This window comes from Phyllobates terribilis, unplaced genomic scaffold, assembly GCF_046119375.1.
Source record: "Phyllobates terribilis strain yellow unplaced genomic scaffold, ASM4611937v1 Scaffold_9__5_contigs__length_417890890, whole genome shotgun sequence".
Taxonomy (NCBI): Eukaryota; Metazoa; Chordata; class Amphibia; order Anura; family Dendrobatidae; genus Phyllobates; species Phyllobates terribilis.
The window spans coordinates 137,820,655-137,843,471 of record NW_027362769.1 but is presented as its reverse complement, the minus strand read 5'-3'; the positions used below and the strand labels follow the sequence as shown (position 1 = coordinate 137,843,471).

The 22,817-nt window shown below is 38.9% G+C and overlaps 1 protein-coding gene across 5 annotated transcripts in view; it reads right to left on the bottom strand.

Annotated features, from left to right (window-relative positions):
- The window catches only part of KCNH7 (potassium voltage-gated channel subfamily H member 7), a 513,596-nt gene that overhangs the window by 198,867 nt on the left and 291,912 nt on the right, over nt 1-22,817 (bottom strand). For 2 of the 5 annotated variants that reach the window (XM_073647046.1, XM_073647048.1), the window contains exons 4-6: nt 17,939-18,367; nt 12,251-12,271; nt 11,758-11,781 (exon numbers count right to left, since the gene is read on the bottom strand). In XM_073647046.1, the coding sequence (XP_073503147.1) occupies nt 11,758-11,781; nt 12,251-12,271; nt 17,939-18,367 (474 nt within the window). The remainder of the gene's footprint in view (nt 1-11,757; nt 11,782-12,250; nt 12,272-17,938; nt 18,368-22,817) is intronic. The other 3 variants (XM_073647050.1, XM_073647049.1, XM_073647051.1) reach the window with 3 other exon arrangements.

Genomic DNA, 22,817 nt, shown 5'->3' with positions numbered 1-22,817 from the left:
AACTTGATGAGTCGACGGATATCAGTGGACATTGTCAGTTGTTGGCCAATGTGCGTTTTGTGGATGGTGAAGCCATTAGAGAAAACTTCCTATTTTGCAAGGCACTGACAGAAAAATCAACAGGAGAGGCAATATTCCAAGTCACATCGGAATATCTTGATAAAAGTGGACTTACATGGGAAAACTGCACAGGTGTCTGCACTGATGGAGCCGCAGCCATGGTCGGGCGCATCAAAGGCTTTGTAAGTAGGGTTAAAGAAAGAAACCCAGATGTTCTTGCTACCCACTGTTTCTTGCACCATGAGGCCCTCGTTGCAAAGACCTTACCAGCAGATCTAGCTCCTGTGTTGGATGATGTTGTGCGCATAGTGAACTTTGTGAAGACGCGACCTTTGAGATGTCGCTTATTTGCGTCTTTGTGTACAGAAATGGGAGCGGAACATAAAATCTTATTGCTCCACACGGAGGTCAGGTGGCTGTCACGCGGCAAAGTGCTGGCCCGTGTGTATGAGTTGCGAGGGGAACTTAAAATATTTCTTACAAATGAGAGGTCCGATTATTCAAAGCTGCTTGCAAGTGATGAGTGGTGTGCAAAGCTGGCATACCTGGCTGATATATTTCAATATCTGAATGAACTAAACACACGGATGCAAGGTCGAAATGAAAACCTGCTTACAAGCACTGATAAAATGAACGGATTCCGTTTAAAGGTGCAGCTCTGGCAACAACATGTGCAGGGTGGCAACCTTCAGATGTTCCCACTCACCGAGAAACTGCATGATGACAATACTGCTGCAATGTGCGAAGCGATTGGCAGACATTTGAAAACTCTTGAGGAGAAGTTATCGTTCTATTTCTCTTCAGCCTTCACAGAATGCCTTGACTGGGTTAGGGACCCATACAGCTCATTATCCGTTGCTGGAAAGGACATGACTTTAAAGAAGCAAGAGGAACTCGTTGAACTGAAGCAAGATCGCGGTTTAAAGCTAAAGTTTGCTGATCTTCCTTTGGACAGTTTTTGGTTATCTGTTGCCAAGGAGTTCCCCATTCTGGCCAACAAAGCTTTTTTGACATTGCTCCCATTTTCAACCACATATCTATGTGAGCTGGGCTTCTCAAGCTTGACTGCGATAAAAACTAAAAACAGGGAGAAACTGAGAACTGTTGAGGAAGAGCTTCGTGTGTGTCTTTCCACCATTCCTGCCAGGATATCCCTTTTGTGTTTATCAAAACAGGCCCAGGTTTCACACTGAGTGAATAAAATAAATTTAGAATCTATATTATTAACTATATGTATAATATGACTGTTTTAGTGTCATTTTGTGCTATTTTGGTTGGTGGTGTGCCCCAGGATTTTCTAAGTATAAAAAGTGTGCCGCGGCTCAAAAAAGGTTGAAAATCACTGCTCTATACTATATCTCAAAATGATACCAAGAAAAACGACAGCTCGCCATGCAAAAAACAAAAGCAAGCTCTCATACGGGTCCATTAATGGAAAAATAAAAAAGGTGCGGGTCTCAGAAAATGGAGGCAAAGACCAATTTTTTTGTTTACAAAGTCCTCTTTTTTTTTTAAACTGCTGCATTTTAAAAAAAGAAAATCTATACACTTTTGGTATTGCCACAATACTACTGACCAAAACAATAGCTTTGCCAGTTAATTTGAACCGCAGGTTGAGTGCCATAAAAACAAAACACAAAAACCATAACAGAATTGTGTTATTTTTCACCAATTCATAAAATAAATGGTGTCATTCAAAACTACAAAAAAAAAACAACAAGCCCTCATATGCGTATGCCGACAGAAAAATAAAAAAGTTACAACTGTTGGAAAAAGTAGAAGAACACACGAAAGTCCAAAAAGAAAAATTAGCAATGGCGGCAAGAGCTATGGCATGATATGAACTTATGTCTTGATATTTTTTCTTTAAGAATTCTAAAAATATATATATAAAAAAAAGTATAAAAGATCCCCTTGGATTACAACTCTAACTACATTTCGGGTTGTTCAAACTGTCTTGTCATTGACGTGATGCAGTGTGCTCCATTTAATCCAATAAGTGTATCTAAGATAGAATGTTCCTGAAGTATGAAAGATCGCTTGGTTTATTCCACTCGAATAGTGCAGACCCTGCAATTATCGAGCATTACTTTCCCTCTGAGTAATTCTATGACTCACTAAAATCACCAATTTTATCAGCCTCGGAAGCTAGATGGAAGCGTTGAATTTAAGGATACATTTCATTAGCTGGGAAACTGAAAACTTTGTGTAACTAAATATCCGAGACATCGAAGCTTACAATAAAAGCCATACTTAAGCACCGCAGTTGTATCGATCTCATAGAAATGTAGATTTGTATAATTGATTGGCGCAGTTTATTCTCACTGTGTAAATGATATTACGGCTATGATTCTAATATAATAATACATTTACAGTTTCATGTCAAGGTTTTGTGTTTCAGCGTGCTCTTTCGCTAGAAAAAGAAAGGGCCTGATTCGCGAAGGTGTTTTACTAGAATTCTGGTGTAAAACATTTTCAAATGTAGGAAAATTCTTGCCCAAGACAAAGTTGCCCAAAAAGTTTGGCGTTTTCATTTCAGTTTCTGACAGCTCTGTAAAAGTAGGTGGAGCTGGGGTGAGTTGAAGCCCACCCGAAAAAATTCATCAAAACCTGCATCATAAGCAAGGCGTGAGAAAACGGACACTACTGTAAAATTTCGGCTCATTCATTAAAGTGTAACTGTCATTTATTTTAATTTTTATTTCAGAAATCAATAGTACACTTGAAAATAAGCAACTTTGTAATATATCTTATCGGAGAAATCTGCTTCTTTCTCTGCCAGAATTGAAAAGTCATTATCAAAATTTTCAATCATAAGGTAAAATCTGTATTCAGTGAAGACAGATTTTCCCATTACTGAGATAGGAGATGGCAGATGCTACGGATACAATTCTATATAGATGGGAGAAGGAGGGAGGATCTAGAGACAGAACTCCTCCTCCTCTCCCTTCTATCTATATAGAATATTATCCGTAGTAACTGCCATCTCCTATCTCTATATGGACTTTCTATGGGAAAGTCTGTCTTCACTGAATACACATTTTATCTCAGAATTGAGAATTTTGATAATGATTGATCAATTCTGGTAGAGAAAGAAGCAGATTTCTCTGATAAGAAATATTACAAAGTTGCTTATTTCCACGTGTACTATTGATTTATGTAATAAAAATTAAAACAATGGTTGCGCTTTTATTGGCGTATGCCTCCCAATGAATTAGGCGCATCTTACTGCTGGACTCTCATTAAGCATGGCATACGAAAAGCTAGTCTTGATGAATCGGGCTCTAAAAGTCTTTTTTTTAGGAGCAATGCATAGTTGTGGATAAAACATAGCTTGTCTGAGCATTCATGTATTTTTTATATATTGCCCCTTGACATTCCAATGGTCTGATCCTTTTCACTCCCCGACATCATCTGTCGGATGAGAGCCGGTAGGTCCCCATGCACATCAGTACTTTGTCTGGTCCCGCTGAAATCAGTGTGTTCATCTGTCTTCCATCTGATGTGTGGTGAGGAGGAGGTCATTTGGATTTAAAGAGATTGTGTTTATAATGAGGACTAAGAAAAACATGAACAATCTCCGATGTATGCAGGGAAGTCTAATATTCTACACAGCTGGTATAAAATAGCCTTAAAGAGATTTTTTTTTAATAAAAGTTAAAATTGCCCATATTAAAAATAAAAGTAGAACTCGGTTCACCCCTGATTAAAAGAGGTTATCCACAACTTTTACATTGATGGCCTATCCTTAGGATAGGTCATCAATGTCTGATCAGCCAGGGTCCGGCACCCAATACCTCCGCCGATCAGCTGTTATCAGTTTCCATTAAGCTAAATCAAAGGTGACAACAACCAATATATGTCTGCACTTTCTTGTCGCTTTGCCACAATTGCTGCCACGACCAAACAAAAAAAACAACGTTTGTAAGTACAGTGGTGCTTGAAAGTTTGTGAACCCTTCAGAATGTTCCATATTTCTGCATAAATTTGACCTAAACTAACGCCATCTGATTTTCACTGACATCCTTCCAGTAGATAATGAGAACCAAATCAGACAAATGAGTAAAAAATATTAGACTATTATTTTTTTTTAATTGAGGAAAATGATCCAATATCGCATCTGAGTGGCAAAAGTATGTGAACCTTTGCTTTCAGTATTTGGTGTGATTATCCTGTGCAGTGATAACTGCATGTAAAGGTTTCTAGTAATTGTTTATTAGTCCCGCACATCGGGTTTGAGGAGTTTAGCCCATTCCTCTATGTTATAGTAGCCTTCCATTTCTATAGGATTAAGATTAGGATTTTGACATGGACATTCCAAAACTTTACCTTTATACTTCTTTAAACATTCTTTTGTACAACGACTTGTGTGCTTTGAGTCACTGACTTGCTGCATAACCTACTGGTGTTATATGTGAGGGGAGGTATGTGTCACTACGGCTGCTAGCCTGTGTGAACTGAACCTACAACTTTTCCCCAGCAAAGTCATTCACCCTACCTCCCCTCAGGGTGTGGCTGAGCTAGATTAAATGCTCAAGTCACCATTTTTTTTCTGTTCCTGAATTTGGAGAGGCAAGGTCTCCAGACTGAAAAGTCATAGCTCAGGAGGAGCTGAAGGCTGTGCTACAACCTGTGTGGGCGAACCCCACACTCCTATGAACTGTGCTATCATTTACCTTTTGTTTTGCCGTTATGCCAGGAAGGCCGTGTTTATTTTGCTGAATCTGCAGAGCTTTATGCCATACAATAAACCTGCAGAGGAAACAGTGTCCTGAGTCTACTTCTGAGTCTTACCACAGTTGGTGCGAGAGTGCGTGCAAGATTCCAGGAACATGTGTACCTGCCACAGAGATCGGTGGATATCCTGGGTAAAGGCCGTCAGCCAGCCAGAGATGTCCGGCAGCATAGAGGAGCTCCTTAAGCACTTACTCCAAAGTCAGCTGCAGCAACACCAGCAAAATTTGCAAAGCCAGTAGAGCCTACAACAGCAGCACTGTGAGCAGCAGCAAATGCAGCAGGAGAAGAATAAACTCCTGATACAACAGCTCCAACAACAACAACGGCAGATGAATCTACTGGCAGGGGAAATCCGCACCAGAGAAACCGCCCCTCCCCTAACTCCAGGTGATGTCTCCTGCATCCGGAAGGCGGTAAGGCGAGCGATGCAAAAGATGATCCCAGGGGACGATGTTAAGGCATTTCTGACTGTTTTCAAAAGGGTAGCAGAGTGGAACTGTGCTATCGTTTACCTTTTGTTTTGCCGTTATGCCAGGAAGGCCATGTTTATTTTGCTGAATCTGCAGAGCTTTATGCCATACAATAAACCAGCAGAGGAAACCGTGTCTTGAGTCTACTTCTGAAAACAGTGAGTCGTCTTACCACACTACGTTCTCTTTATGTTAAGCCCAGACATTTTCCTTTAGAATTTGCTGGTATGATTCAGAATTCATTGTTCCATTCATGATAGCTATCCATCCTGCCCAGATGAAGCTAAACAGGCCCAAACCATGATACTACCACCACCATGTTTCACAGATGGTATGATGTTTTTATTCTGTAATGAAGTGTTTTTTTCTTTCTCCGAACATAATGCTTCTCATTTAAGCCAAAAAGTTCTAGTTTTGTCTAATCCATCAACAAAACATTAGTCCAATAGCCTTCTGGATTGAACAGGTAATGTGCAGCAAACTGCAGACGGACAGGGATGGTTTTTTTGGAGAGCAGTGGCTTTCTCCTTTCATTCCTGCTATGCACACCATTATTGTTTAATGATGCTAATCTCATGAACATTAATATTAGCTATCTAAGAGGCCTTTAGTTGCTAAGATGTTACCTTGGGTTTCTTTGTAACCTTATGCACTATTATACGCATTGCCTATGGCGTGATATTTGTTGCTCCACAACTCCTGGGAGGGTAATAAAGGTCTTAAATTTCCTCTATTTGTGCACAATCTGTCTGACTGTGGAGTCAAAACTCTTTAGATATGGTTTTGTAATGTTTTCCAGTCTCATGAGTATCAACAGGTCCTCATAAATATTTTTTTTTCCGTTCACAATATACTTTCACACTTACACAATCACGTGTTAAAAAGATCAAACTTTGATAGATGCATTCTTTATATAAAACAGGTCACCTAGTCACACCTGATTGAAAATACCAGACTAATTTCACCTACAAAATATATGCTAATCCTAAAGGTTCACATGCTTTTGCCACTCACAGAAGTGATGTTGAATAATTTTCTTCTTAAAAAAAGGGCAAAGTCTAATATTTTTTTACTCATTTGTCTAACTTGGTTTTCTTTATCTACTTTTAGGGCGTGTGTGAAAATCTGATGTAGTTTTAGATCAAATACATACAGAAATATGGAAAATTAGGAAGGGTTCACAAACTTTCAAGCAGCATTATTTTGCCTATACACATAAGCGTTCATGTGTTTTCAATGGAATGAGAGGAGTAACTGCTCAATCCCTCTCTCCTCTGACATTATCTGTCAAGGAAGAGTCTGGAGGCATCATAGTTGGTGGTTTTAGCTGACTATTGTCTATTGTGTATATGGAGCTTTGTGTTTGTAGATCTTAGTGTACAGTGGGGAAAAAAGTATTTAGTCAGCCACCAATTGTGCAAGTTCTCCCACTTAAAAAGATGAGAGAGGCCTGTAATTGATATCATAGGTAGACCTCAACTATGAGAGACAAAATGAGAAAAGAAATCCTGAAAATTACATTGTCTGATTTGGAAAGAATTTTTTTTCAAATTTTGGTGGAAATAAGTATTTGGTCAATTACAAAAGTACATCTCAATACTCTGTTATGTATCCTTTGTTGGCAATGACAGAGGTCAAACGTTTTCTGTAACTCTTCACAAGGTTGGCACACACTGTTGCTGGTATGTTGGCCCATTCCTCCATGCAAATCTCCTCTAGAGCAGTGATGTTTTGGGGCTGTCGCTTGTCAACACGGACTTTCAACTCCCTCCAAAGGTTTTCTATAGGGTTTAGATCTGGAGACTGGCTAGGCCACTCCAGGACCTTGAAATGCTTCTTACGAAGCCACCCCTTCATTGCCCTGGCGGTGTGCTTGGGATCATTGTCATGCTGAAAGACCCAGCCACGTTTCATCTTCAATGCCCTTGCTGACGGAAGGAGGTTTGCACTCAAAATCTCACGATACATGGCCCCATTCATTCTTTCATGTACATGGATCAGTTGTCCTGGTCCCTTGACAGAGAAACAACCCCAAAGCATAATGCTGCCACCCCCATGCTTCACAGTAGGTATGGTGTTCTTTGGATGCAACTCAGCATTCTTTCTCCTCCAAACACGACGAGTTGTGTTTCTACTAATCAGTTCTACTTTGGTTTCATCTGACCATATGACATTCTCCCAATACTCTTCTGGATCATCCAAATGCTCTCTAGTAAACTTCAGACAGGCGCGGACATGTAATGGCTTAAGCAGGGGGACACGTCTGGTACTGCAGGATCTGAGTCCCTTGCGGCGTAGTGTGTTACTGATGGTTGCCCGTGTAACGTTGGTCTCAGCTCTCTGCAGGTTATTCACTAGGTCCCCCCGTGTGGTTCTGGGATTTTTGCTCACCGTTCTTGAGATCATTTTGACCCCACGGGGTGAGATCTTGTGTGGAGCCCCAGATCGAGGGAGAATATCAGTGGTCTTGTATGTCTTCCATTTTCTAATTATTTCTCCCACTGTTGATTTCTTCACACCAAGCTGCTTGCCTATTGCAGATTCAGTCATCCCAGCCTAGTGCAGGGCTACAATTTTGTTTCTGGTGTCCTTCAACAGCTCTTTGGTCTTCACCATAGTGGAGTTTGGAGTGTGACTGTTTGAGGTTGCGGACAGGTGTCTTTTATACTGATAACAAGTTTAAACAGGTGCCAGTACTACAGGTAATGAGTGGAGGACAGAGTAGCCTCTTAAAGAAGAAATTACAGGTCTGTGAGAACCAGAAATATTGCTTGTTTGTAATTGACCAAATACTTATTGTCGACCAAAATTTGAAAAAAAATTCTTTCCAAATCAGACAATGTGATTTTCAGGATTTGTTTTCTCATTTTGTCTCTCATAGTTGAGGTCGACCTATGATGTCAATTACAGGCCTCTCTCATCTTTTTAAGTGGGAGAACTTGCACAATTGGTGGCTGACTAAATACTTTTTTTCCCCACTGTAACTCCTGTCAAGGAATTCCCCATAAATCAAATGTGCTGATATGTCCACAGATTTTTGCTGCAGGGAATATAAAGTTTGACATGATGCTAACTAAAATCATTAGCCAACCCAAAAAATGATTGGCTAGACCAAGGCCAGGAAGAGTCTACTCCTATTTGTGGGGACCCCCTTTAAGATGTTCTTTATTAACTTCTAGTGATCAAACTTCCACTTTGGTGCAATTATTGATAAATGATTGTTTAGTACCAAGATCAGAACAATAATAAAAGGTAACAAAATAAAACACAAATGTGAAATACGTACAGAAAATACACAATCTGAGTGACAAATACTCTGGGGAGAAGACATACCGGTACATAAGTCATAGTAAAACGATACACTGAAGAGTACAATAGGGCATTCTGAATATCATGTGGATAAAGAGCAGGTCTCATATCATTAAACATTCAGGTAGAAGGTTAGTAACTCCATGAGAACAATAAACAAATACTCACAATGGTTAGTAAGCATACCATGTGTTACAGCATAATAATCATACACAGCATGCAAGCTAGCAATTTCACAGTGAAATACCACACTGAATCGTTTGCCGCAGGCATTAATTGACAGCAATTCCGAAAAAAAGAGACCCAATGCCGTGTTAACTTACATGTATATTTTACTAATGGTTTGTAACAAAATATTTCTGTAGAATTGGTTAAAAGGATGAGATTCTATTGATTCAGAAGTGGCCATATTGGGATCTATAGATCCTAAAATGAAAGCAATGAAAAAGAAAACTAATCTAAATTGATTTGATCTTCCGGATCTTGAGTCACGAAATGTATGTACAAAGACTATGTTACACCAAAGGTTCTGGAAATGCTCCTGTGGGAAATCTGAAATCCTCACTGCTGCTCTCGTTACTCAATCATTTATAAGATTTACTGTATATCAAGGAATTGCTCATCGTGGATTTTTTTTTTTTAATTTAAATTAGTGTTTAATTGAATGTCAAGTGGATGTGTTATCAAACATTGATTGTCGCCGACACACCACTGGAATGTCCAAGATTCCAAAAACTGATCTGCTTTGGGAGTAGAGGTGGCAATATACATCGCACTATATATTAGATGATTGTAGGGCCCGTGAAATGCTCAAGTGGCCAGTAGCACACTTACAGTACCTTAGAGTGCATGAATTCAGTTAGGAGAGAGAGAAGTAAGAGGTAGCCCTTGGGACAGCTTATCATCCCAGAAAAATAATAGCTTCTGGCTCGTTGAAAAACAACTGCCTGATCCTTCTGTTCCCCAAGATCTACCGAATGGCTCATTCAGGTGTCAGTAATTTTTCTCATAAGCAAAAATGGACGATTTTGAGTGGTTTGGATCAGATTTTCATTAGTGTTAGGTAAATTTTACCATTGGTGTTACATATCTGAAAAGTGTCTAAAAAGTTTTCTCAAGTTTCTCTTATCAAAGAATGGACAGCACCACAAATGGCATCCAAGTGCGGTCCGATTTTTTTCATGGACCCATAGACTTGCATTGCTGAGTTTGATCTGTGAAAAGCAGACATGTCTCAGTGTTTCGATGCAGACCGCTCAGTCCGCAAAAGTAGATGGGCTTATGAACAGCCCCATAAACTGTGTACAAGTTCTATCCAAGTTCTTTCCATTGACAAAAACAGATAGAACTCGTAAAAAAACATGAAAAACTGAAGTTTGAAAGGGTTTTAAGGTGAAGATTCATGAGGCCGCCATACTCATTGGATAATTGAGTTATCTTCACAAATGTTTATAGCCAACTTAAGGGAAACCATCAAAAGAAAAATTGTCCTGTTCTTGGAATTCATGGGTCACAGCAACAATCAAACTACCAAAGTTTAGCTAAGAGTGCATGAGTTTGGTTGGGAGAAAGTAGAGTAAGCTCATGTGACAGCTTATCGCCCCCTGAAAAATATTAGGTTGAGACTCGTTGAAATACAACTGCCTGCTCTTTCTCTCCCCCAACATCTACCTAATGGCTCCTTCAGACAACGTCAGTGATTTTTCCTCTTTGCAAAAATGGTCGATTTTCGTCAGTAGTTTGGATTAGATTTTCATTTGTTTTTGGTCAGATTTTATCATCAGTATTTCATCTTTTCCGTATGAGAAATTTTCTAAAACAATGGACAGCACCACGAGTGGCAACTGGATGCTGTCAAGATTTTTTTCACGAACCCACAGTCTTGAATTGCCTTGTTTGATCTTTGACTCAGATGAAAATCAGGTATGTCTCCATGCTTTGCTGCGGAACGCTCAGTCAGCAAAAGTAGACGGGCATGTGAACAGTCCCATAAACTAGATACAAGTTATATCCATGGAAAAAAACGGATAGAATCAATAAAAAACATGAAACACTGAAGTCTGAAAGAGTCTTAAGGTAAAGATTCATGAGGGCACCATACTCATTGGATAATCAAATGGTCTTGACATATGTTTATAGCCAACTTAAGGGAAAACACCAATAGCAGAATTGTCCTTTTCTTGGTATCCATGGGTTCAAGAAATCAAACCAACAAAGTTCAGTGCTTTTGACATGTCCTCTCAACATGTCATAAGGCATTAATTTAGTAAAAATCCAAGACAGTGGCTCCAACAATGAAGCTTAGTGCAATCAGCAGACATGGCCATAAATATCATTGGGACCACTCCTGCAGTAGCAAAGAGGAATGTTGAAGCCGGTTGGACTTAGTTCTGGATGGCACAGTCCTTCATTATGTTTGTAGACTAATATAAGCTTCTTCACAGTCGTTAGGCTCTTGGCAGACAATGGAGCTGTGTCTGTCCTCTAGAACACTCATGCCACCCATCTGTTGTTGGTGGTTATGTTTTAGAGCTTCTGTTTTGTGATGTTGGAGAAAAGTCAAATTAGGATAGCTAGCTTCTCATTTTCTAAATGAAAGGCTCAGTGTGTTGCCTTTGACACAGTTCTTCATTATGTTTGTAGACTAATACAAGGTTTGTACTCTTCATAGGCTTTAGAATCTTGGCAAACAAGGGAGAAGAATTCAACCTCTAGGCCATTCATGCACAGATCTTTTGGTGGTGGTTATGTTTTAGACCTTCTGTTTCATGATATTGGAGAACACTCCCATTGTGATAGCTAGCTTCTCGTTTCTTAACACCCTGACTCAAGTAGAAATACTTGTTGGTGCTCCTACTACCGAGAACCCAGAAATGTTTCAATACCTTCAAGACTAATTTTCTCACTCTCGGACCAATGAGTGCACAGCCTGATCAGCAATTTTCTAAAATGTTAGTCTGTCTTATATGCAAATTGTCTCTTCAGAGAAAATGAGGACTTGAACTCTATAGGGCCACCTATCGGAAGCATCATTATGTAACTTTGAGATTTGGCTATTCCTTACTTGGATCTACACAATAATTACAACAATACACAGGGCAAACCATTTCAGTGGGCATCATAGTACATAACGCATGCATAAATAGCTAAATTTAAAAATAAAAAATAAAATAAACCATACCCCCTGCCATCCAGGAATGTGAAACTAGTTTTAAGGAGACAAAAGAGGAGTGAATGAAGAAAATATGCAATTTGCTTTTTTGCTTCTTTCAAATTTACCTCTTTGCTACCAGAGGATGAATATTGCAATAAATAACGGCGTGTCTGGCAGCAAAGGAGTTAACTAGATCTCATTAATGTATCTCCAACCCTGTAAAATTAGAAAAAAATAAATACATGGTGGTTAGGAGTTCAGTTACTTTTATGTTAGATGCACAAGTTCCGTTTTATATTGATTTGTATTATTGACTATCAGCCATATCCACAGTGTACGCTGCCGCACAGAAAGCTGGGCATCAAAAGTCACATTTCACAGATTCAATAATGTACCCGGTCATCATCAGGCCAGAAGAGGGCACCGAATCTCATAAATCATGCAACAGGCAAATTAACATGCCAGGCAAAGTGGCACTCTTAAGCAGCATCAAAGAAAACATTTGTTAATCACACATTACCTTTGATATCGCGACCATTGTCTGATATTCAGCAGAACAAAGGGAAATACAAAAGAGAATATACTAAATGGGTTGGACTCAAAAAAAAGACAAAAATACAAAGAAAAATATTTTTTTGGGTTAAAGGTAAAGAAAATTAAACAATCAAAAAAGTCACACCCTTATTGTTCAAATTTCCTTTAAAGCAACGGTCTGCCTTCATTCTTTTTTTTTAGAAACAGCACCACTTTGTCCATAGGTTTTTGTCTGGCCCAGCTATGTTCATTGCAATGGGGTTAAATATAAAAAATAATGCAAAAAAAAAATTCACAGCACTTAGTTCCCCTTTTACTTTAATCTTATTTTGGTCTCTTTAATCATGTTTGTTCTTTGTATAAATAAATCTTTTCTATGTCTTCGGTGTCTGGTTGCACGACAACTAGCTGCAGCAGGAGCCCCCCCCCTCTCTGCTCTGTTTGTAATAGGATATAAATGGCATGAAGCCATACTCATTGATTAAAGGGAATCTGTCATGTAAAATAACACTATTGACCAGCAGATATAGGATTAATCTTCAGGTGAATAGTGTTCTGACACCGTGCGACGCTGGCACTGAGAGCCCCGCTGCCAGCAGGAAATTAACTTTATTGGGGTTTTTAGTCATAGGGGAGGCACCGGCATGGGTTGATTCACCAATCTGTGTATAGAGAGCAGCAGCTTAACTGCGCACCCGACATTGACTGACAGCTGGCTCAGCATTAGGGCCGGCTGTCAGTCAGTGCCGGGAGTGTGATTAAGGCCGACGCTCTCTATTCACAGAGCGGTGAATGAAACCATGTCGGTGCCACCTGTATCACTGAAATAAGAACACTGCTGGGGGGAATAAAGTTAATTTTCTTCCGGCAGTGGGGCTCTCAGGGCGGGCGCCAGGATTTTCAGAACACTATTAACCTGCAGATTAACCCCATATCAGCAGGTTAATAGTGTTATTTTACATGACAGGTTCCCTTTAAGCCTTGGCTCTTATACATTAGACATCAGAAAATGAAACAGATTTACAGAAAATTAACCCTTACGTTCTCTGTGGATTTTTTTTTTTTTTTAAAATGTTCATTTTAGGAACATATTGAAAATCATTCAAATAACAAACAGTGGGGGGAAATTATCTTCCATTTATTCCAAGCATTTATACTTAGGTTTACTGTTTCTTTAATCTGCAAAACCAGATACTGCCCATGGACAATAGTGGTGCTGGATTTTTTTTTTGTTATTTTTTCACATATACATTTCCTCTTCACAGCTGCAATGAACAGTGTTCCTAATACTGACACTTGTTGGAGGGAGCATTCCTATAAGTTAACTTTGACCCTTTAAATGGCCTTGACACATCACTTAACATATAAAGCTAAATCGGATACTTCTACAAAAGGTAATATGTTTCTTTTCAGCAGCTATTTTATGGGTCTTGCCACTCGTCTGTGCATTTTTGCATTAATAGTGATAGGACACTAAGAAGATTTTTTAATTTCAAGGATATTTTCATGGCAACCCCATTTGCAACTCTTATGCTGGCTTATCCTATAGGCGATTATAGTATGTCTTGAAAGACAGAACATGACTTTTTCCATTTTTTGTAAGAAATATCTGTTCCATTTTTTTCAACTAGTTCTAACTTTAGGAGTGAGTTGTCCTACAACTTGAATCATAGGGTATAAAAGTTACTTTAGCCTAACCGTTGATCAGGACGTCCCATTGTTTCGCTAAAAAATGCCTTTGATAACATATTAACCTGATCCTGCCCCATAGACAACTGCCTATAATTAACATCTTTTTCTATGGCTAATAAGTTAGCACCACACCCTATTTAAACTCAAGGCAAAGAATAAATAAAGTGGAAAAGTATAAAAAAACAACTGGCATATGGGGAGCATAAAATTACTAAATAAAAAAAAGCGTATATTGGATTTAAAATAAATAAATAAAATAAAAAATAAAAAGGACTATTCGGGGAAGCTGTGTGACTTTAGTATTTTGTTCTATTTCCAATAAGTCAGCACCACACCATATTTAAACTCACTGTAAAGTTTAAACAAGGTGGAAAAGCCCCCTCCAAAAAATATTGGGAGTACAAAATCATTATGCAAATAGAAGTGTATGTCGGATTTAAAAAAATAAATCAAATAAAAAAGGAATATTCAGGGAAACTGTGTGACTTTTAACCTGGTGACAGTACAGAAAAGAAGGCTGAGAAACAATATCATATGTGAAAAGTGCCACTGTTGTAAGTAGTGGGGATTTAAAGAAACGCCACTCAGAAAGACTTATAAAGTGGTAATGCTTTTCAGCCACCGATTTTTCAAAAATAATTGGAGAACAACCACCGGGCAATATAAAATGATTTCATAGGTAGGTTACTAAACTCTAGCTTCTAGTTTATTGGTAGGGATTTTACTTACATTTTGGTTCCAATTTCTACACTAGGTTAATGAGCAGAAGAATATATAATAATTTGACAACTCAATCATCAAAATTGGTAGTTGTTGACAGACAGTATAATTACCAACTTTGTCTTACTCTTCATTTAATGTGAGCTAAAATATATACTGGAAATGTATCAACATATCTAAAAAGGTATCTCCACCCTTTAACACCTGTTTATATTTGAATAAGTCCATCATTTTACTTTGATTCATTTCTTAATATTTCTTTGTAGCAGTCAGAATTCTCATTTTCTGATATGGAGCTCCAAGTGTGCCGCATAGACGTCGGCAGTAATTAAATGATAACAATTTTCATGCATGGAGCCACCACTAGAGGGAGCTTAGGAGCTGACTGCATACTGTTTGTTTTTTTACAGTTTTTGGAAGTATAAGAAAAATGAAAAAAAAATGGTCAGAATGGTTCCCAGGCCTTCCAATGCTTCCAGGAACCTTCATTGGTCTCTACTTTCTGGTTCCTCTCAACACACAAGAAATGACCATTTAGCCAATAATTGGCCACAGCCTTGATCCATCACATTCATTGATTGGCTGAGCTAGAACAAGAGTGTTTGGGTTCATTCAGATAAGTATCATTATGTAATTTAATGCATGTTTTTAAGTTCTGAAGTCGATTATGCAAACAATATGCAGGAATCTCCTAAGCTCCCTCTAGTGGTAGCAAGAAGAATTCATTTTACTTTTTAGCTTCATGTCTACGCAGGGGTTTTAGAGCTCTGCATCAGTAAAACAGCTCAGATCACTATAAACATCTATTAAAAACTTATTTAATACAGAATTCTGGACCTAAAAATGATGTAGCATTAAGAGGTAAACTTTCCCTTTAAATGAGTATAAAATGGCACATGTCGCTGACCCATTATCACCGGAATACGGGCAATAAATGGTGAAAAAAATGTATAGGTGTACAAAACTTTCATTTTTAAGGTCACTATCTATTATTGCTTCTACTCACTTCTCCTCGAAGGGAATACAATACAGAACTCTGCAGGACACTTGGGAGAGAAATGTTTTGGAAAGATGCCCTGACTAGCATATAGCTAAGATCAAGCGATCAATAAAAATATCTGTTCCAAATAGCAATGTCTCCAGCTCCAGCTATTTTAATAATGGTTCCTTGCAAGACTGGTGCTAATTTAATATTAACCCTTCACTTCCCATCCAGTACACCTCTGATATTGCTTTATGTAGGTCATTATATGATATGGAATATATCTAGATTCCTACAACTTAGGGTTAAAATGCGCTGACGAGTAGCACCATCATTTTGTGCGTTAGGGCTCGTGCATGCGATCGAATATATCGGACAAGTGCTATACTTGGTTCACGGATAGCACTTGTACCCATGATGTTCTAGGGGCCGCACACATGTCTGCTTCTATCTTCTGACCGAGTGGTCCGAGGGAAAAATTTGGAGACGCGTCCGATTTTGATCCGAGTTTCAGATCAAAATCGTCAATGCAAATCTATGGGTCCGTGAAAAGCATCGGATCGTACTTGAATGACGTCTGATTTTCACAAACTGATAGAATGGAGAAAATGGAGAAACTTTTTTTTTTCTTCACCTCCACCTCAAACTCTGATCAGAATGTGATCAGAATTATCGGACCATTTTTTTTTCAGACATAGAGAAATCGGCTGTGTGCACGAACCCTTTTCCTAATAATGGTGATAAAGCTGCAGGGTTCTATTTATTTAGCACAGCTACAGTATATGCATGATAGCTAGAAGTCTAAATTATACAGGAATAGGGGTTCCAAAGTCCTCGGTATGAATGAAGCACTAGTAAGCATGTGCGACCACTGCTCTATTCACTGTTTGTAGGACTGGTGGTCGCTCATGCTCCCTACTGCTCCGCTTTGGTTCCCCTGTTCCCGGGATCAGTGGTGGTCTCAGCAACCTAACTCATAGTGATCATACATTTATCATCTATCCTATTGACACACTCTTTTTGCCAAGTCCAGCCCCATCAGATATCTGACAGTTGAAAATGACAAAGATATAAGGAGGACAAAACTGACTCTTTCCTGAGTTTCAAAAGAAGTGAGAATTTCTAGATTTAGGAAGCAAATCATAAAGAAGGGTTTGCCAGTTTTCTGGAGTAAAACTGCTTAAAATGTTCAAATGTTTTGCGTAACTTGAAGTTGAACAAAAATGTTTTGGTGTTTTTCGCTAGTCTCGACTATCTACACCAACTTTATGAAAAGGGGGCTCAGCTTTGCTGCAACGGGGAACAGCAAATAACGTCACATTATTTACACCATTAAAGCACCATTCCAGTGTTTTTTTTTATTGCAGCGCTGGAGTGATGCACCTAAACCAAGTTCCCTGCACTTAGTCTTATACTTACCTGCTGCCATCTTCATCCTTTATCAGCGACGCTCTGGTTGGTCGTCAGCAGTTTGTGACTTGTCGGATCACTCCAGTGTTTGCTGGGCGATCCAGAAGTCACAACTCAATGTAAGTCTATGAGAGTCAGAATGAGGGCAGAACGATGCTCTCATAGACTTACACTGAGATCTTGTGACTGTTACCTCTGACTTCTGGGCAGTCAGGATTTGCAATCACAAGATGGCAGCATGGGACTGGAGCGGCGCTGGGAAGAGCTGAAGACCGCAGCTGGTGAGTATAATACTAGGGTCAGGAAACATACGTTAGTAGCACCACTCCAGCACTGAAATAAAAAAAAAAGCTTGTTTATCAACCAGTTTGCCAGATTCGCGAAAGGAAAATCTGCCAAGTTATGCAGTAATATGCCCTCGTTGCTCATACTGCTACATCACAGGCAACTGTATGAAACCTCTAAGAAAGCTGGACTGGAAGCAATATTGGTTGTGTCCAAGATTTCACAGAAATAGATATAAAAAAGTGTTGAATATAATTTTTAGCATCTTGATAGATGAGGATTATGTATAGTGTAACTCGATCATTTCAAAACTAAGGCCGAAAACATATGCCCGGCAAGGCCATCGAGTTCGGGTGGAGAAACCCCAAGACAATGACATCGTGGCCCATAATCAGACCATGACCACTTTATTCAGCGATCGTTTGGGGTGCCCATGTCTGTTTATCAAAACTTCTGACATGTTATTACAACACAATTTGGCATTCAAATGCTGGAAAGTATGGTTAAAGTCCATCTCTACTTCCAAAAACTGCTTGTTTTAAGGCATAAGACAATGTTGTCTTGTTTATAAAGAGGGTATCATACCTTCACTTGCATGTCGGTCTCTGAAAACACTTTTGGGGTGAATGCTAAATGCTTCAATATCCTGCACTGAAGATGCTCGTCTCATACTACATATGCTTTCTTTCGACCGTGAGTGAGACAAGCGAGACCCTGCATGCATGACGTCCGGAAATAGTTGGTCCCATTGTCGTTTAGGTGAGGAATGGTCCAGAGGTCCAGTTATATTAACCAAAGGTGAACACTTGTTTGAGTCAATCAGTGCTTTTGTGTCATCGGCCTCTGATGGGCTGCAACTTTCCTTTGTAGGGGATTTAAAGTGCTTCATGGCCATGGAGTCATCACTGTGCTTGGACGAGTCAACGATGACGGCATCAGGATCTTCCTGCGGTAAGGACTGTTTTCTGTAGTTTATAAGTCTCAGTGATGGTAACCGGAATCCAAACAATTTACCTGAAAGACAGATTTAATTTAAATATGAATAGGATGCCATCTTTTTGGATGAACATTATAAGCCTATAGGCAGGTTAATTACGGTTGTCTTGTTTATAAAACCTACTGTAATATGGCTCTTTCAGGGGTCACCTGGTAACTCTAAAAATGGCTACAGTTGACCAGCTTAGCGCAAGCCACTCCATTTACCAGATCCCAGGTGTTGTCCTCGCCTTAGCCCTTCTACTCATGTACAGGGATCTGGACTTATCCTTATTCCTCATGTGTTATTTTTTAAAGGGACAATATAAAGATATGATGACGAAATTCTAAATATTTGACTCCCCAAACTCAGGTCACTTTATGCAGGACTTTTATAGATTTGCATGAAAAGTGGCATTTCTAAGGAATGCTAATGGGTCTACCAGGGTTTATATGGGATGGACATATTGGGAGGTATTGGTGAACCGGGGGACATGATCTTCAAGTTACGCCTCTGATTACACAGCTTTATTCATAGAAGTAGAGAACAGTGCAGGTCCCATATAACTAAGGCTTATGATAAGTTGCATTCTGTGCACTTCTACACATCTAGGAGTAGGCACTGAATGTGAAGATGTGTACTAGCGTATGTATTGACGTAAGTGTTTGGTTCCGGTGTAAACTCTCATTGCAGTGAGGTATTGATCTATTCAATCATCTTTTGGATGCGGGAACACTCTGTAATGTGAGGCAGATTAGTCACGAGCCTCCATGCATTTAATTCATTCCAGGAGAGCATATGAGTATGTAAGCACACACTGAGAAACATGTATCTAGAGCGACCATGTGGACAGAAATTTTCGAAATCATTTTATTCTATAAAAGTATTATCCCAAATTGTTACTCCCCCACAAACAGATAAGGAAAACATAACCAATTGTGATATTTATCTGACCTAGGCTGAGGCTACACAGCAACTTTGGTCACACCACCAAAGTTCGCTCATTGAAGCTGTTACACCGCGGCGCTATAGAAATTAATGAAGCCCCTGATGAAGCCACAGGTCTAGTGGCAATACACATTGGGCTTTCTCCCTCCCTCCGTCATGCTTCTGAATTCGAACCCGGGATCCTGTGTTCTGTGGTCGGCATCTCTTTCCGCAGAGCCACAACAGATATACCTTTTCTTTGGGTGTTTTAGTTCTGTTATCTTTGTTTCTATCGGTTTTGGTTAACAGGCGTTTTTCATTTACTCTGTCTGTCCTATCATCTTTCGGGTGTAGCTTTATATACCGTCTCCAACTGGTGTTTCCTGCTAAGGACAGACTTTGTTGGATTCATTCCCTTTGCTGTAGTTTGTGTTGGTTGCATCGTTGCTTTGTGTGTGATTCCTTTATTTCTTAGGGAACTGCTACTCTAGTGATCCTAGCTACTGTTAAGGATATTCAGGGTAAGCCGCCATCGAGTGGAAACACCATTACATTATCTTAGGGTGCCAACCTCCGTGGTCAGGCAGGGACAGACCAGGGTCAGAGAAGGGCTTTTCCTAGTCTGAATAGAGACCTGTCAGGTTCAGGTATTTGCCTTCCTGGTTTGTACGTTACCCGTGTACATGTGCTTTGGCAGTCATAACACCCTCCCTCCTCTGCCTCAACTTACAGGTCAGTCCTATACCTATTATCTCATGGTCAACCGTGCTGATTTTCTCCATTACAGATCTTTTGTGCTTATTTCCCCATTACAGGGTTTACTATTACAACTGTGCACTTATTCTTAACTCTGAGGTTCTATTTATTATACTGAGTATATTATTTATTATATTGAGGTGTTCTTACAGGACCAGATTTTTGTTTATTGCTTGACAGTCTATATATTATTTGGAACTAGCACTTAAAGGTCCTTTGTTCAATACTTTAGTTAATTTTAAAGGGTACTCTGCTATGTGATCTATTTTTTGGCGGAGGGGGTAGGTTGTTTCCTTATTGAGGGTATATTGTACTGATTGCTGTCTGTTATCTTTTTAAGTTGTGTTTTTATCTTTGATCTTTTTGTACATTTGTATAATAAAATTATTTGTACTTATGAAGATCCCTTTCACTCTTGCATACTTTTTTTTTCTTTTTGTTTTAAATAGAAATTAACGGGGTCACATTTCGACACCTAGAAAGCAAGTCGTAAAAACTGCAATCGAGTCCATTGCTTGCTTTATGGGACCCCATTCACTTCTGTAGCTCCGCGATGTAGTGATAGTACCGAGCGAACTTCGGTAGCACAACGGCTGCGTGTTGCCCTAGACAGATATATATTTAAGTTTATATATACTCACGGATCAGTACATTTTCTTTTTTTTACTAACTATAAATATATCCTGAAACAAACTCTTTAATTAACTTTACTTTCACAATTTTTTTTTATTTCTCTTTGCAATAATTTGTGAGCACCCATTTTTTCTGAGATGCTGCAATAACTAATTCTAAAGAGGAGCTTCCCAGTCACGGACCTAAAAAAAAACACAGAAAAAACAATCTATTGCCTTCTATAAAAAAACAAAACAAAAAGAAAAAGTGCTGTGGGCATGCTCGGAGGCATGTGCAGAGGTCCCTGTGCAAGGAAGGGGAGGAGGATCTGATCTGTCGCCATTACCTTCCGTAAATTAAGTTATCCTCTGTTATCGACTATCACTCATGGCAGTGCTTTTACTTTTTACTAAAAGTTAACTTTTAATGGTTTCTTTTTTTATGGGTTGTCCGCAATATGCCACGTTCATTTATGTGGGTGCCATGCAATGCTATGCTACAATAATGCTGCAGAAAAAAAATGATGACTGCCAATGTTTTAAAGGGAATCTGTCAGCAGGTTTTTGCTATGTAATATGAGGACAGCATGAGATAGCATCCTAGACACTGAATTCAGCGATATGTCATTTATTAGGCTATGTACTGTTGTTTACTTACAATAAAGGTTTTATTACTAGGAGATCATTTCCCTGCCCACAGTGCACATGAGCACTGGTCTGACCACGCCCCCTCCTCTGATAAGCAGCTCACTGTCAATAGATAATGCACACAAAAAGCTGTGATGTGGGCGATATGTGCTGAAGCCCTGCTATGTGTAGCACAAGTGATGAGCTGATCACAGCTTCAAGTCCCCCAAGGGGACTATTGAACACAGTAAAAAAGTGAAAAAAAAGTTTGAAAAAATGAAAAAAAAACACAAAACTTCAAATCACCCCCCTTTTGACCCATTAAAAAAAAAACACATATTTGGCATGGTTGTGTTCATAAAAGTCTAATCTGATCAGTAAACTGTGTGACGGAAAAAAAAATGAAAGTGCCAGAATTATGTTTATTTGGCCACCTCAACATTGCAATAAAATGTAATAAGAGGTGATCAAATCATCGCATCTACCCCAAAATGGTATCAGTAAAAAACATCAGCTCATGGCACAAAATATAAGCCTTCACCCAACCCCAGATCCCGAAAAATGAAAACGTTACGGGATCGGAAAATGGCGACAAAAGCGGAAATTTTTTTTCTTACAAATGTCAGAATTTTTTACACCACTAATATATACAGTATATACATATGTATAAAAAACTATACATGTTTGGTATCTGCGTACTCGTACTGACCTTGAGAATCATATTGAAAGGACAGTTTTACCATATAGTGAACATTTTAAATAAAGAAACTACAACTACAATTGTGAAATTGCATTTTTTTTTTTTTGCAATTTCAACACACTTTGAATTTTTTTTCCCATTTTCCAGTACACTATGTGGTAAAATGAATGGTGTCATTCAAATGTCCCTCAAAAAGCAAGCCCACATACGGCTATATTGATAGAAAAAAGTTATGGCTCTTGGAAGAAGGGGAAGAAAAAACGAAAAAAAAGGATTCCTGGCGCCATTTACAGGCAAGAAGTAAAGAATCCGAGTAAGACCTTCCTCACATCCCTGCAAGCATATTAACAAAATTGCTCCTAATTGCAATCCTAATAATAACTGTATAATCTTCATAATGTAATTCACTAATACAATATTCAAAAGGGAACTTGCCTTTAAGTGACGGTATAAAGGGAAGGGTGGAGGAGATGTGACAACCTAATTTATTCCCATTAGTAGATTGTCACCATTAATATATGTCAAATGGCACTATAATTGGTGTGAACATTAAGAGTCATGTGAATGCAGACATAACTGTAACAACCTATAAAGGTAATGCAAGGATAAACTAAGGCGCTGTTCACACTGGTCCAGGATCTGCACACAAGAGTATACATCTGGAATCTATAATTCAATGTGTCCATAGACTAGTTCAATGTACGGCAAAGAAACTTTAAACTTTTAGAACTTTGAAAGTTTTTAACACTTTGAACTTATGAAATTCCTAAAATGAATGTTTGTGGCATTACACCACTCCATCCGACTCTTGGGATTGCGCTTGGTGATGTAAGGCTTCAATTGTGCTACTTCGCCATGTCATGAATC